The sequence below is a fragment of the Bos mutus genome, chromosome 1 (assembly GCF_027580195.1).
Source record: "Bos mutus isolate GX-2022 chromosome 1, NWIPB_WYAK_1.1, whole genome shotgun sequence".
Taxonomy (NCBI): domain Eukaryota; kingdom Metazoa; phylum Chordata; class Mammalia; order Artiodactyla; family Bovidae; genus Bos; species Bos mutus.
In genome coordinates this window covers 44,824,267-44,839,000 of record NC_091617.1, presented here as the reverse complement: position 1 = coordinate 44,839,000, position 14,734 = coordinate 44,824,267, and the positions used below count along the sequence as shown (strand labels likewise).

Here is a 14,734-nt window from a genome sequence, read left to right as displayed (position 1 = left end):
TGAATTGTAGCAGAACATATGGTGTTTAATTTTGATGTTCGAAAGTTAGCAGTTTAATGAAAATACTCTGAAGTTGATTGTGGTGATGGTTGCACAACTTTGAATATACTGAAAATCATTCGATTGAATACTTTAGGTGAATTGTATGTTATGTGAATTATGTCTCACTAAAGCTGTTATTTTTTTTTTTTTTAAACTTTACATAATTGTATTAGTTTTGCCAAATATCAAAATGAATCCGCCACAGGTATACATGTGTTCCCCTTCCTGAACCCCCCTCCCTCCTCCCTCCCCATACCATCCCTCTGGGTCGTCCCAGTGCACCAGCCCCAAGCATCCAGTATGGTGCATCGAACCTGGACTGGCATCTCATTTCATACATGATATTTTACATGTTTCAATGCCATTCTCCCAAATCATCCCACCCTCTCCCTCTCTCACAGAGTCCATAAGACTGTTTTATACATCAGTGTCTCTTTTGCTGTCTCGTACACAGGGTTATTGTTACCATCTTTCTAAATTCCATATGTATGCGTTATTATATTGTATTGGTGTTTTTCCTTCTGGCTTACTTCACTCTGTATAATAGGCTCCAGTTTCATCCATCTCATTAGAACTGATTCAAATGTTTTCTTTTTAATGGCTGAGTAATACTCCATTGTGTATATGTACCACAGCTTTCTTATCCATTCATCTGCTGATAGACATCTAGGTTGCTTCCATGTCCTGGCTATTATAAACAGTGCTGCGATGAACATTGGGGTACACGTGTCTCTTTCCCTTCTGGTTTCCTCAGTGTGTATGCCCAGCAGTGGGATTTGGTATTTTAAAAAGTTAGCAATTTCTCATTTCTTATAAAAATGAATTTTGAGTGAATTTGAATTATACTGCTAAAGTGATTACATTGTCTTTTCTCTCATTAGGATCCTATTGTTAACTTTGAACTTCCAATTCATCTGGAGAAATGGTTCCCTCGTCATGTAATAAAGACCAAACGGGAAGATATTCGAGAGCTCATTTTGAAGCTTCATTTACAGCAGCAGAAGGGCAGCAGTAGCTAGTTAATCTGTACAAACATGACACAGATGCTCTATACGATTACTGGAAAGCCGCTTACCGGCATTTGTGTCGGCCAGCTCACAGAGAAGAAAATAACTTGCAGTAGTTTTATAAGTCATTGTACATTATTTAAAATATATAAGACATATTATTAGAATTGTTGGGATCTGATAGATGGAGTGGAAATGGGTGTAATATAGATTAATGTATTAGATAGGAATTAAAGTTTCATAAATATTTGATTCAAAATATTTCATAAATATTTTCTGATTAAATATGATTGGATTATGCAACAGTATATGTAATGTGGGAATGTTTTTGTAGATAATACAGCTGTGTGATCTGTACTTCCACATAACTGGGAGTGGAAGGGAGTTAGGTCCTCCCTGGTGCCAGCCCCAGTGCTTGTCAAATTGGTTGACAAGTCACATTGTATTGTAGTTTTATTCTTTGCAGCTCAAGCATGCAGTATGAATACTATGTATTTTTTTAAAAAAAGAATTTAGTATCAAGGCTTCAGAAAATGCCATTTACGGCATCCCTTCTGTATAGCATAAGAGAAAACAATGTTAGGATGGTGATAAGAATTCACTCTTTCAAAGCGCAGCTTATTTTTCTCAGTTGCTAAATGGAACTGTTCCTCTAACTGTTGTTTGTTTTGTTTCTTTTGCTGTCATGTGTGGGGATCTGAGAATTTAGTTCGTTCATTCAGAGTGAATTTGGAGCAAAAAATTTAGCTATCACAAAAAATTGCATATGTAGCTCAACTTAGTTTATTTGAGGTATAGCTATGTAAATATTGACTCCTATCCTACTCTGACATCCCAGAATATGTATACAGTTTCTGTAAGTATAGAAGATAAAACTGGTGTCTTCATAACTTTAATTAAAAAAAAAATCCTCAAATTCTTATATACTAATTGTTAGGACTGAATACATAATTTTATAGCTCTGTTTACCCAGTATTTGTCTGCAAAAGCCAGATTGCTTTCATTGCTTTTATATTTTTCAATTGTAATTTTTAGAGACTTAAGAACCAGATGGAGCATAAGTTTTTATTAAATGTTCTGACAGGTAACAGTCCTGAATTGATGTGATAATGATGGTATTACATATGATTCAACTCTTTACAACCTTCTAATGTTATCAGGAATATTTTGAGGGGACAATTATATTGTATTTTCTCAGATAAGAAAATTTTTTTAATAATATTATTTTAATCTTCTCTTTTAGGCATCTCTTAGATTTATGTTGTAACTGTATAGCAGTGAAGGAAAGGCAATTTAAGATGAAGCTAACAATTGGGATGTTTTATTTCAGAATCATGTGACTTGAGTTAAGCCTTAGTGTCCTTATGTTTGTGTCATCACCTTTTTATTGTTAAAGATATTTGTCCTTTGGAGAGTTCCTATAAAAACAGTTATAATTACATGTTTCATTCCCAGTGTCTTTGTTGGGGAGGGAACTTTTTAAGATGACTATTCATTGTTTTGTATATCTAATTTTGAGAAAACAAGTATATAATACATCTTATTGTGACTTCTTAACTTTTGTTTGTATGTTTTTCAAAGAAACCACTGTCCCTTATATGTTTTGAAGATTGTTTAAAATCCGTTTTCGTAAATTCATATGGAAATAATGCTTTGAGAATACCAACATTTTATATTAAACATATTTCCAATTCATTAGGCTGAGGTGTAATTTTTTTCCTTACAAAAGGTGACCGATTTTTAGATAGAAATTTTAAATTGTGTGATACTCAGTACATGTCATATAATTGATGCTTAGATTAATTTTTCTTCTGTTTTAACAGGCATATGCTAATTTTGATTGTCGGTTCAGGGAACATTTTTTGAGCATCTACTACTATCAGGAAATGTACAAGGTAGAAAAAAATGAATGACAGCTCTTATTCCTAGGTCATTTATAGTCTAATAGGAGAAATGAACACATGAACAGTTTCAGTATGCTTGTTTAAAAAAATCATGGTTTCTTTGGCATCACCAGAGTGTGTTCAGCTTAGGGTATGTGTGTGACTGTGATACTGAGAGCTGGTAGAGAGGTTGCAAGAGCGTTGTCAGTGGAAAGGGAAAGCCTTCTTAAAGAAGCTAATACTGTTTTTATTTCACAATTCTTGGGATAAAAAAACAAACTTGACTTTCTTTTTAAAGTCATAAGCCAGTCACTTAACTAGGATTTAGAAAAAGTTTAATATTTCTGTAATGCTTACACTATCTCTATCATGAGTTATTTTTACTATTCCTGTTCTATTTTATAGATGAGGAAGGAGATAGAGTGGTTACAGTGGAAGATTTTCAAGTTTTTTAATCAAGGAGGGACAGACAGTAGCTTACAAGACAGTAGATTTATTATAAACAGAAACAGCTCCAAGAAAACTGATTTTATTTTATATGTAGTTCTCTATTTCTGATGTAGACAAGTATAGTTGGTCTGGGCATTTTATGCTTCTAAATCAGTTGTAGAGAATATCAGAGAATATGTAAATCTAATAGATGGAGAAAAATTGTAAAATTCTGAGTTGTATGTGTAACATTATTATTTTGGGGGAAACATTATTTTTATGTGGACTGCTTATTAAAGGCAAGGATAGTGTTAGTAAAGAGCTTAGCTGACTAGATTAGAACAAAGAAATTGTCTCTTCCCATCTGTCCTAATTAGCTTATCTCTCCTGCTCTCATAGCATGTTAGTTATTTCAGAAAAGAAGGGAGAGGTACTTTGAAAGGACACCATTTTTATTCAGCTAATTTATAATGATTTTGGAATGGTTGTTAGTTCTTAAACATAAACTTATAAATGTTAGACTTCTTCTGTAACAGTTTGTTACTGGACATTTCAAGGCTTTTCAGTTACAGAGTTTGGCCTCTCCTCCTCCTTTTGGTTTTGGCTCAAATGATTATGTTTCCTCATTTTGGGAAGATTTCTCTGTGTATTTTGATATTTGTCCTGATAGAAGGAAACCTTCCATCGTTAACAGGTATTTAAAAATCTGTGTTACTTTTAAAATTTTTCTTTATATCTGTAGTATATTTTCTCTAAAAACATTATTTGATATGATTGCTGTAAGGAATTGAATCAAATATTACTCTATCAATCTTTAATATTGCTTCATTTAAACTGTGTGATAATTTCTTCAATAATTCTGGTTTTCCTCTTCATTAATGTTTCTTGATTCACACCTTACCTCTTCTTATTTCTTGTGTTGAAATTGAATATATACTTGGTTTCAATAACTAACAGTCTTGAAATAAAGAGGAGGAATTAAATGGAGAAAAAATTGAATACGTCATTCTCTTGAAGCATATAGGCCTGTAATTTGAGCATTGAGTTAAAAATCCAGACATAGTGCAGATGTCAGTTTTTGTTTATTTCCTCTCATTCTGTATCTTCATTCATCATCATCAGTTTTGTTTATGCTTTCACTCTGTAGCACAAACATACTTGTCTTTAGAAGAGATCCAAGAACCCAAGAGTACAGTTTCTTTTCTCCAGACTGACTCAGAATCCACAGATTCTTCTCTATCTGCTAAAAAGAAACAACCTCTGGACAGCAGAGAAACTGAGAGACATTGGTTGCTCAGAAGAAAGCGATCTACTTTATTTCCTAATGGTGTGAAAACTTGCCCAGATGAAAGTGTTACAGAGGCTGTGGCAAACCATGTGAAATATTTTAAAGTCCGAGGTAAGCAAATATTCATACCCTTGGGCTCCATGGTGAAATTCAAACGTAGTTCAAAAACAGTTGTTGTATTTCTTTACAATTCAAAATTTGTCATACTTTTGGTAGAGACTGAACCAAATATTATCTTTCTACTAACCATGGAAAACAGACTTATTAAGAATTTGGTATTTATATAGCTTCAGAGAAAAGTTTATATTATTTTAAGAGAGGACATGGACATGGTTTAAAATCATTTAAGTACTTTAAAAGTACCAGTTTATCATAAAGTATCACTTGTATGTAGAGTGTAAAAAAAATGGTACAAATGAACTTATTTACAAAATAGAAATAGAGTCACAGATGTAGGAAAAAACTTATGGTTACCATGGGGGAAAGATTGTTGTTCATTCACTAAATCATGTCTGACTCTTTGCAGCTCAGTGGACTGCAGCATGCCAGGCTCCTTTGTCCTCCACTATCTCCTTGTTTGTTGAATCTGTGATGGTATCTTACCGTCTCATCCTCTGTTGCCCCTTCTCCTTTTGCCTTCAATCTCTCCCAACATCAGTCTTTTCCACTGAGTCGGCTCTTCACATCAGGTGGCCAAAGTACTGGAGCTTCAGCCTCAGCATCAGTCCTCCCAATGAATATTCAGGGTTGATTTCCTTTAGGATTTCTAGTTTGATCTCCTTGCAGTCCAAGGGGCTCTCAAGAGTCTTCTCCAACACCACTGTTCAAAAGCATCAATTCTTCCACCTTCTTTCTGGTCCAACGCTCACATCTGTACATGACTACTGAAAAAAAACCTGTAGTTTTGACCATACAGACCTTTGTTGGCAAAGTGATGCTTCTGCTTTTTAATACGCTGTCTAGGTTTGCCATGGGCTTCCCTGATAGCTCAGTTGGTAAAGAATTTGCCTGCAATGCAGGAGACCCTGGTTCAATTCATGGGTAGGGAAGATCTGCTGGCAAAAGGATGGACTACCCACCTCTAGTATTCTTGGGCTTCCCTTGTGGCTCAGTTGGTAAAGAATCTGCCTGCAATGCAGGAGACCTGGGTTCAATCCCTGGGTTGGGAAGATCCCCTGGGGAAGGAAAGGGCTAATCACTCCAGTATTCTGGCCTAGAGAATCACATGGACTGTATAGTCCATGGGATCGCAAATAGTTGTACACGACTGAGTGACTTTCACTTCACTTCACTTCAGGTTTGCAATAGCTTTCCTTTCAAGGAACAAACGTCTTTTAATTTCATGACTTGCAGTCGCCATCCACAGTGATTTTGGAGCCCAAGAAAAGAGAATCTATCACTACTTCAACATTTTCCTCTCCTTAATCTTATCTGATGGTATATTTAACCTCCTTTAAGAGGAAGTTCTCAGAGGTCTCTTTTCCCCTTCTAGAACCATTTCCATACTGATTCAGAAACTCTAGTTAAAAGAATGATTTACATCTTGACAACATTTGGTACTTTCATCCTTTGAAAAGATGAATTTTCTACATCTACTTGGTTTACTTTGTGTTGTAGTACTTATGTAGCACAGTCTCAATTTCATGGGTGCATTTTACACAGTTCAGTATGTCTTATTTTTTTTAAGCAAGAACTAAGAAATATTCGTATTGGCTGGTGGGTCCAAATACTGAAACCAGCAGCAATGATTTCAATAAAACTGTCGCTGCTTCTACTTTTTCCCCATCTGTTTGCCATGAGGTGGTGGGACCGAATGCCATGATCTTAGTTTTTTGAATGTTTAGTTCAAACATTTTGTTTGAACTTAGTTCAGTGTTGAGCTAAGTTCAAAATTTGTTTGAACTTAGTTCAAACAGTAGTTTTTAGCCAGCTTTTTCCCTCTCCTCTTTCACCATCATGAAAGGCTCTTTAATTCCTCTTCATTTTCTGCCATTGGAGTGGTATCATCTACGTATCTGAGGTTGCTGATATTTCTCCTGGTGGTCTTGACTCCAGCTTGTGCTTCATCCAGCCTGGCATTTTGCATGATGTACTCTGCATAGCAGTTAAATAAGCAGGGGGACAGTATACAGCCTTGTTGTACTCCTTTCTCTCAATTTTGAATCATGTCCAGTTGTTCCATGTTTAAGTGTTGCTTCTTGTCCTGCATATAGGTTTCTCAGGAGACAGGTAAGGTGGTCTGGTAGTTTGATGTGATTCACACAAAGGCTTTAGTGTAGTCAGTGAAGCAGTAGTAGATATTTTTCTGGGAAGGGGGAAATGAATATTTCAACATAGGTCTTGATTTTGAGTAGATTTGGAGAGATAATTGGATTATGCTGCTAAAACCAATTGTTTAGACATTGTTTAGATCTACTCACTGTTCAACCAAGGATTTTAGTTCTTTCCACTGAACTAATTCACTCTAATGGTTTGCTGAGTTTTTCCTTTCATAGATAATTTGATATCAATTGCTGTTTGGTATAACACATTTGAAGAATATCTCCATTTACGCAAGAAGCAACTGCACTCAACTTAATGACTTTTGAAATTAACCAGATATTTAGGGATGCTTGGAGTAGGAAGTAATTAATAGTATTCTCCCTTCAAAAAATTATATTAGTAGTTGGACCTTTTAATATATAGCCTATAAACTGCGCATATTTAAAGTATATAGTCTGATTAGTTTTGACAAATGTATTGATCCTTAAATTATCACTGCAATTAAGATAATGAATTTTTCAGTTACCTCCAAACATTTTCTCAAGTGCCTTTATAATCCCTTCCTCCCTGAGCACCTCCCTTGACCTAAGAGCTGAGGTAACCACTAATCTGCTTTCTATTACCAGGTATTGTTTGCATTTTCTACACTTATATATATGAATGTATTCATACTATGTACTCTTGTTTAGCTTCTTTTACTCAGTTTAATTGTTTTGAGACTCATCTGTGATTTTTTGATGTAGCAATACTTCATTACCATTTATTTTGGGGTATTATTACATTTTATGGATATACTGCATTTGGGGATATTTGGGTGGTTTTCAGTTATTGGTGATTATAGAGAAAGTGGTCATGAATGTTTGTGAAAAATTTTTTTGTATGAACAATCTGCTTTCATATCTGTTGGTTGATTGGAATGGAATGGATGGATCACATGATAGTTCTATGTTTAACTTTTTAAAAAGTTGCCAAAACTGTTTTCCAGTGTAGTTGTACCACCGGTGGTGTATTGGGACTCTTGTTTTTCCACATCTGTGTAATGCTTGGTATAGTCGGTCTTTTTAAGCTGTAACCATTCTAGTAGATGCAGCTTTCCTCATAGCTCAGTCGGTTAAGAATCTGACTGCAGTGCAGGAGACCTGGGTTCAATTCCTGGGTCAGGAAGATCCTCTGGAGAAGGAAATGGCAACCCACTCCAGTAACCATGCCTGGAAAATCCTGTGGACAGAGGAGCCTGGCAGGCTATAGTCCATGGGGTTGCAAGAGTCAGACATGACTTAATGACTAAACCACCACATTCTAGTAGATATGAAGTGACATCTTATTGTGGTTTTAACTTGTGTTTTCTTGAAGGCTGATGACATTGAGCACTTTTTTATGTGCTCATTTGCCATTCATATATCTTTTTTGATGAAGTTTCTATCCGAATGTTTTGCTGATTTAAAAAATAATTGGATTATTTGTCCTATAATTGAGTTATAAGAGTTCTTTACGGATTCCAAATTCAAATTCATTGTCAGATATATGTTTTGCATAAATTTTATCCCAATGTTTGGTTTATTGTTTTGTTTTTCTTAACAATGTCTTTTGAGGAACAGTTTTAGATTTTGATATGTCAGATGGGTTTTTTTTGCTTCATACTTGCTTTTGGTATTGGATCTAAGTTTGCTTAGCTCAGAGTCACAAAGATTTTCTGTTATTTTTTCCTGTAGAAGTTTTATAATTTTTTGGTTTTACATATAGGTCTTTGATCTACTGTGAGTTAATATTTGTATTTGGTGTATATGAGTCAAAGTTAATTTTTTTTGTATTTGCATAGCCAGTTGTTCCAGCATCATTTATTAAAAAGATTATGTTTTCTAGCTTTTGTACATTTGTTGAAAATCAGTCTTCTGTGTATGATGGATCTATTTCTTCATTTTTTATTCTCTTACACAGATTTATTTGTCTGTTTTAATGCCAGTGCCTTACTGTCTTGATTACTGTAAGCTTTATAATAAGTCTTTGAATCAAATAGTGCAAGTCCTTCAACTTTGTTCTTTTTAAATCTGTTTGATTATGCTAGGTCCTTTGTCTTCCATATAAATATTATAATCAGCTTGCCAATTTGTACATGGAAAGCCACTGGAATTTTGATTTGGTCTGTGTTAAATCTGTTGATCAATTTGGGAAGAGATGCAATCTTAGCAGTGTTGACTCTCTTGCTCTATGGATGTATCCCCTCATTTATTTTGATCTTTGTCAGTTTCTCTCAGTAGTGTTTTGTAATTTTTAGTGTTTAGATCTTATACATCTTTTTGTCAGATTTATTTCACTTTTTTCATGCTGTTGTTAACAGTATTTTTTTTTAAATGGTCTTTGATTGTTCCTTGCTAGTATATAAACATAGAGTTGATTAATGTATTGATCTTTTATTCCATAACTTTGTAAACTCACGTATTGGTTCTAGTAGCTCTTTCATATATTCTGTAGGGTTTTCTACATAGGTGATTATTTCATCTACAAATAAAGACATAGTTTTATTTCTTATCTTCCAATTTGTATGTCTTTTATTTCTTTAAAAATTTATTTATTTATTTATTTTAATTGGAGGATAATTATTCTACGATATTGTGATGGCTTTGCCATACATCAACATGAATTGGCCGTAGGTAAACATGTGTCCTCCCACCTCTCTCCCCACCCCATCCCTCCAGGATTTCTTTTTCTTGCCTTATGCAGTAAATTGACTGTTCCTCATGCTTTGGGCTCCACAATTCTGAAAGGAAACTGTATTACCCTAAAAAAAGACTTTGTTCCATTCTGGATTTCTCCATACTAGATAAGATGCATAGTCTGAGCCCTAGTACAGGATTCAAGACAGTAGTTTCATAATTTACATTAGAGTGCACTCATTCTGTTGTGTTTTCTGTGGATTTTAACAAATGTACAGTGACAAGTGTCCACTGTTACAGTGTCATACAGATAGTTTCACTGCCCTTAAATCCATCCGTTTCGACCTCCTGGATCTTTCCCTCCCCCCAGTCCCTGACAACCATAGATCTTTTTACAATTTATATAGTTTCGCTTTTTCCAGAAGGTATTATCTTTGGACCCATACAGTATGTCGCTTTTTCAGATTGTCTTCTCTTACTTAGCAATTTATTTATTTATTTTTATTTATTTTATTTTATTTTTAACTTTACAATATTGTATTGGTTTTGCCATATATCAACATGAATCTGCCACAGGTATACACGTGTTCCCCATCCTGAACCCTCCTCCCTCCTCCCTCCCCATACCATTTAAATGCATTTAAATCTTCTCCACGTCTTTTCATGGCTTGAAGCCTCATTTCTTTTTATCACTGAATTCTAATCCTATCATATGGATATACCACAGGTTATTTGTCCTTTTGAAATATTCTCCGTATCAGCTGTACTTTGCTAAAACATAAACATGGATTTTTTTTTTTTTTAAGAGAAGTAAAAACCCCTGCCTATGAGGAGGTGAATCAGTTTCCTTTGCAAGGGAAAGGAGTGGGGAGTGCAGATTCTCTTCAGGTCTAGGAAGTTTAAATGGGGTGTACAGAAGGGCTTTGAATGAGAATCATCCCTATGTCCCTGCAGAATAGACACTGTGTGCAAGAGTGTCTCAGGAATCTGAAATAACAGGTCCGTGGTCATTGTGAGAACCCTAAAGTCCTTTCCATAAAAAATACCTCTGTTTATTTTTCAGTATGCCAGGAAGCTGTCTGGGAAGCCTTCAGGACTTTTTGGGATCGACTTCCTGGGCGTGAGGAATATCATTATTGGATGAATTTGTGTGAGGATGGAATCACGACTATATTTGAAATGGGCACACATTTTAGTCAGTCTGTGGAACACAGAAGCTTAATTATGCAGGTAAATGTAGTAACAAGAAGAAATTACTGTACTACTATAGAAGCACATATACAGAGCTCAGGCCTAAAGGAAGAAAGAGTGAATGCCAGATCCCTACTCTTTTGTTGAATTAGGCTCTTCAGATGACTTACCACAGGGTGGCCAATCTTTGTATCTCTAGATCTGGCCATTATAATTAATAATCATTGTGAAGCCAGCAAGAACCTCAGGATTGTTTATAAATGTAAGTATTTGGAAATAATACTCTACAAAGATTTAGGCTAAGAATATTAATCTGTGAGAATCAAACATTCTTGCCAGAGTTTTGCATTTTATCAGTTCAAAGTTAAATTGACAACTGATTAAAGATAGAGGGTATAGATCATTGGATAAATGTTTAGTAAAGTATAAATGTGGTTCTAATGCATGAATTTGCTTACGTGGTTTCCTTGTTTTAGATTTAGTTTATTCTTAGCAAAGGAGAAACAAGCATGCATATAGACAAATTATCTGCCCACCTTACCTTTTTCATGTTGCATGTATTCATGGCAAGAGAAGGAAACTGTTTAGATCTATATGATCTATGTGGTAGATTGCACATGCTGTGTGAGAGGCTTCTTATATCCTTCTTCCTTTTATTCAAGTCCTACATGTCCTCAGCTCAGATGTAACCTCCTTCATGAGAAAACAACCCCCAACCCCCATCCTAGCAGATTTAGCTCACATAATCTTTTGAACACCATAATTCTTTATTCATTCTTTAGTATTGTACTTCTTACATTTTATTATTATTAGTTGTATATAATAAAATGTGGGCTTCTCTGGTGGCTCAGTGGTAAAGAATCTGCCTCCCAGTGCAGGAGACATGGGTTCAATCCCTGAGTCAGGAAGATCTCCTAGAGAAGGAAATGGCAACCCAGTCCAGTATTCTTGCCTGGGAAATCCCACGGACAGAGAAACCTGGTGGGCTACAGTCCATAGAGTCACAAAAGAGTTGGAAACGACTTAGTGACTAACAGCAATACATGTATATGTTGGCCAGTGTATCAGAAGAGTAGACTAGATTTGACAGGAGATCAGACTAGAGGGGTGGATAGCTTAAGAAGTTTGTAGTTGATAGAAAGCCATTGAAGGGGTGTAAGTTGGCAAGTCGCAGGGGCTGATTGTACAGTTTTGAACTGTAAAATGGTTATTGTGGTTTCTGTACACCAGATGATAGATTAGAGGGGACAAGATGAGCAGAGATCAGTTGCTACTTGAGGCCTGAGGGGATGAGAATCCTACATAAACCATGAAGTAGAGAAAGGGTACATAGGGGATCTAAATAGGAAAAGGATTAGTAGGACTCGGTGACAGATCGGATGGGAGTGGGCAATGATAAAAGCATGACCCTGGAAGCCTCCCAACTTCTAGCTTTGATGGCTACCACTGAGAACTCAGGCAAAGAAGCAGCTTGTAGACACTGACGGGGAGAGTGAGTTTGCTTTTTAATGCATTCTTTTGAGCCATCTTTGAAATGTGAATTGCTTAATATTTAGATATGAAGCCCAGAAGAGTGGTCTGGGTTATAAATACAGCTATAGGGATCACCAGCCTTGAGGTAGTACTTGAAATCATGAGAGGGATTGAGAATGTTACTTAAGTGATCACTGGCTGTCCAAAAACTGAAGGAAGCTCGATTTTACCTTTTTTTAAAAAATTGAAATAAGGTTGATTTACATTGCTGTGTTGATTTCTGCTTTACAGCATAGTGATTCAGTTATACATATATATACATCTATTTTTTTAGCTTGATTTTAAATATAACAACTGTTTACTCATAGGTGGTGAATTTATGTGGTTGACAATTATTAGAACTCAGAATTCCAGCATTTTAAAAATAACTACCATGCTGGCCTATAAAATTTTAAAGCTAATAGTACAAATTGATTAATTGATGATTTTTCTGTGTTTATATGTATTGAGAGATTAATTAAAGGAAATAAAATCCAAGTTGAAGGTGTTAGATGATTAAAATTTAGGGAAAAAAAGACTGGCTGAGATTGTTCTAGGAGAGTGTGAAGAGTAAAAAGAACAGTGAGTTATTTATAAATATCTTGAGAATTATTTAGAGTAATCATCTCTCCATTTTACAGATAAGGAAGTTGAGGCCTAGCAGCAGAGAAATTTTTCGGATTTGCCTCCATAGCTGAGAAAGAGAAAATAGAATTTGATTCCAGATTATCATATTGGTCTCAAAATAAAACCACTAGTTTAGACATAACTTGGACACAGTTTTCTTTGAATGCCCCAAAGGAATAATCCAACTACGGATACAGTTTATCTTTTTGTCTGAATTCTGGAGAATTAGATTTTATAATTATTTTATCCACATGATGATATTACTCTATGATAGGAATTTCTATAAACGTAGTAGATCACAAAACACTTTGGTTCTAAGTCCATGGAAGATTAATGTAAAACTCTACCCATCTCTAACCCGTAGACCTTTCTGGAATGATTAGCAGGTAAAGTCTGTTAATCTGTGTCCATTAAGAGAGCACAGGGACTTTGGGGAACATACACAGAAACTGAGTGGTGGGTGGGATGTTCTGAGTCACAAAACAAACTTTGCATCATTCGTACTTTAACTGTTTAACTGTAATAATAACAACATAGATTCTGTGTTAGGGCATTAGTGTTCTTTGTGCAATAAGTTTTGTTTACTGCTTAATAACTGTCTTTCACTCACATCATCATTTTTGTATCTTTGTTTTCCTTAGAAACTGACATATGCAAAGGAGACTGTAAGTGGGTGAGTGTCTTTTTCCCCCCTAAGTTCATGTTTGGCAACAGAGATCTATCATACCTGTTCTAAGGCTCATCCCAAATTTAATGATTCCTTCCTATTTCTTGTTCCTATAACCAGGCCTGTGGGTAAGTCTCAAAGTCTTTTCCTCATCTTGAGGCCACTTCCCTTTCCAAACCACCTTCAGAGCCACTGTGCTTGTTTACTGACTGACCTTACTAAGAGGTGGACTTGTTCCTTTCTCTTGGTGAGGAAATAGATTTTTGGAACTGGAATACAAAATGATCTACTATTGTTGAGGCTTACAGGCTAATACTGTTTATCTAAAATGGTACATCTTAGTGGAGGATGGTTGATTAAATGATGGGGTTGTGGTGCGGGTCACTTTATGGTTTAATGATGTTTGTGATCTTGAAGCATAAGACTAGCACAGCTTTAATGAATCCTCCAGTGATTTGAGTCATGGCTCTGTGGGCCTTTAGGCTTAGGATTAAGCTTGTTTCTGGCTCCCGAGCAGTGGCAGGACAAAGCAGATCATGGAAGGTGAGGGATTTTGAGTGTACAGGGACTAATGATTTCTAATTCTATCCATATTCAGTATCTAGGTTATGCCAGTATGTAGGTGACTTTTTGGGGGGGAGGAAAAAAAATCACTAGGGCATGCAGTTCAGGTCCATAATCTTGTCTCAAGTTAGATGGAACAACAGATTGAAAAACCAACAAAGTGAGTCAGTGTCCAGAGGTGTAGCCTGGGCAGCAGAGTCCAGGCAAATGCATAATTAGACTGCATCTCTTGGTGGTAGTGGGGTATATGTAAGTTCCAAATCAAGTGTGAGTAAGCAGGAGGGAAGTGGGACTCCTTGTGGTCTCACTTCATACAGCTAACAATACCACCAAGTCTGTTTTAGGGCCTGGGATTGAGCACCAGCTTAGATGTGGGGCCATGTGGTGCTTTAGGCGTGGGTCCTTTACCTTCAAGAGGCAGAGCTCAGAGGTTCCTTATGATTGCCATTCCAATACACATGCAGTAGACTTAACAATCTGGTGGGTCCTGCCAGTAATCTTCATGGTTGTACCTAATGAAAACAATAGCACATCTTACATGGTTAAGAAGTGTATAAAAGCTATAATAATAAGTATCACTTGTAATCTGGAAGAAGCCTTGGAATTTG

At 35.8% G+C, this 14,734-nt stretch overlaps 2 protein-coding genes across 18 annotated transcripts in view; both read left to right on the top strand.

The window, feature by feature from the left end:
• Positions 1 to 2,744, top strand: part of SENP7 (SUMO specific peptidase 7) — a 185,669-nt gene extending 182,925 nt beyond the window's left edge. For all 14 annotated transcript variants that reach the window (XM_070368720.1, XM_070368745.1, XM_070368746.1 and 11 more), the window contains one exon: positions 924 to 2,744. In XM_070368720.1, the coding sequence (XP_070224821.1) occupies positions 924 to 1,061 (138 nt within the window). In that variant the 3' untranslated portion in view covers positions 1,062 to 2,744. The remainder of the gene's footprint in view (positions 1 to 923) is intronic.
• Positions 2,745 to 2,882: 138 nt separating this feature from the next.
• The window catches only part of IMPG2 (interphotoreceptor matrix proteoglycan 2), an 87,168-nt gene continuing 75,316 nt past the window's right edge, over positions 2,883 to 14,734 (top strand). For all 4 annotated transcript variants that reach the window (XM_070368706.1, XM_070368711.1, XM_070368704.1 and 1 more), the window contains exons 1-3: positions 2,883 to 4,760; positions 10,629 to 10,795; positions 13,537 to 13,568. In XM_070368706.1, coding sequence (XP_070224807.1) covers positions 4,430 to 4,760; positions 10,629 to 10,795; positions 13,537 to 13,568 — 530 coding nt within the window. In that variant the 5' untranslated portion in view covers positions 2,883 to 4,429. The remainder of the gene's footprint in view (positions 4,761 to 10,628; positions 10,796 to 13,536; positions 13,569 to 14,734) is intronic.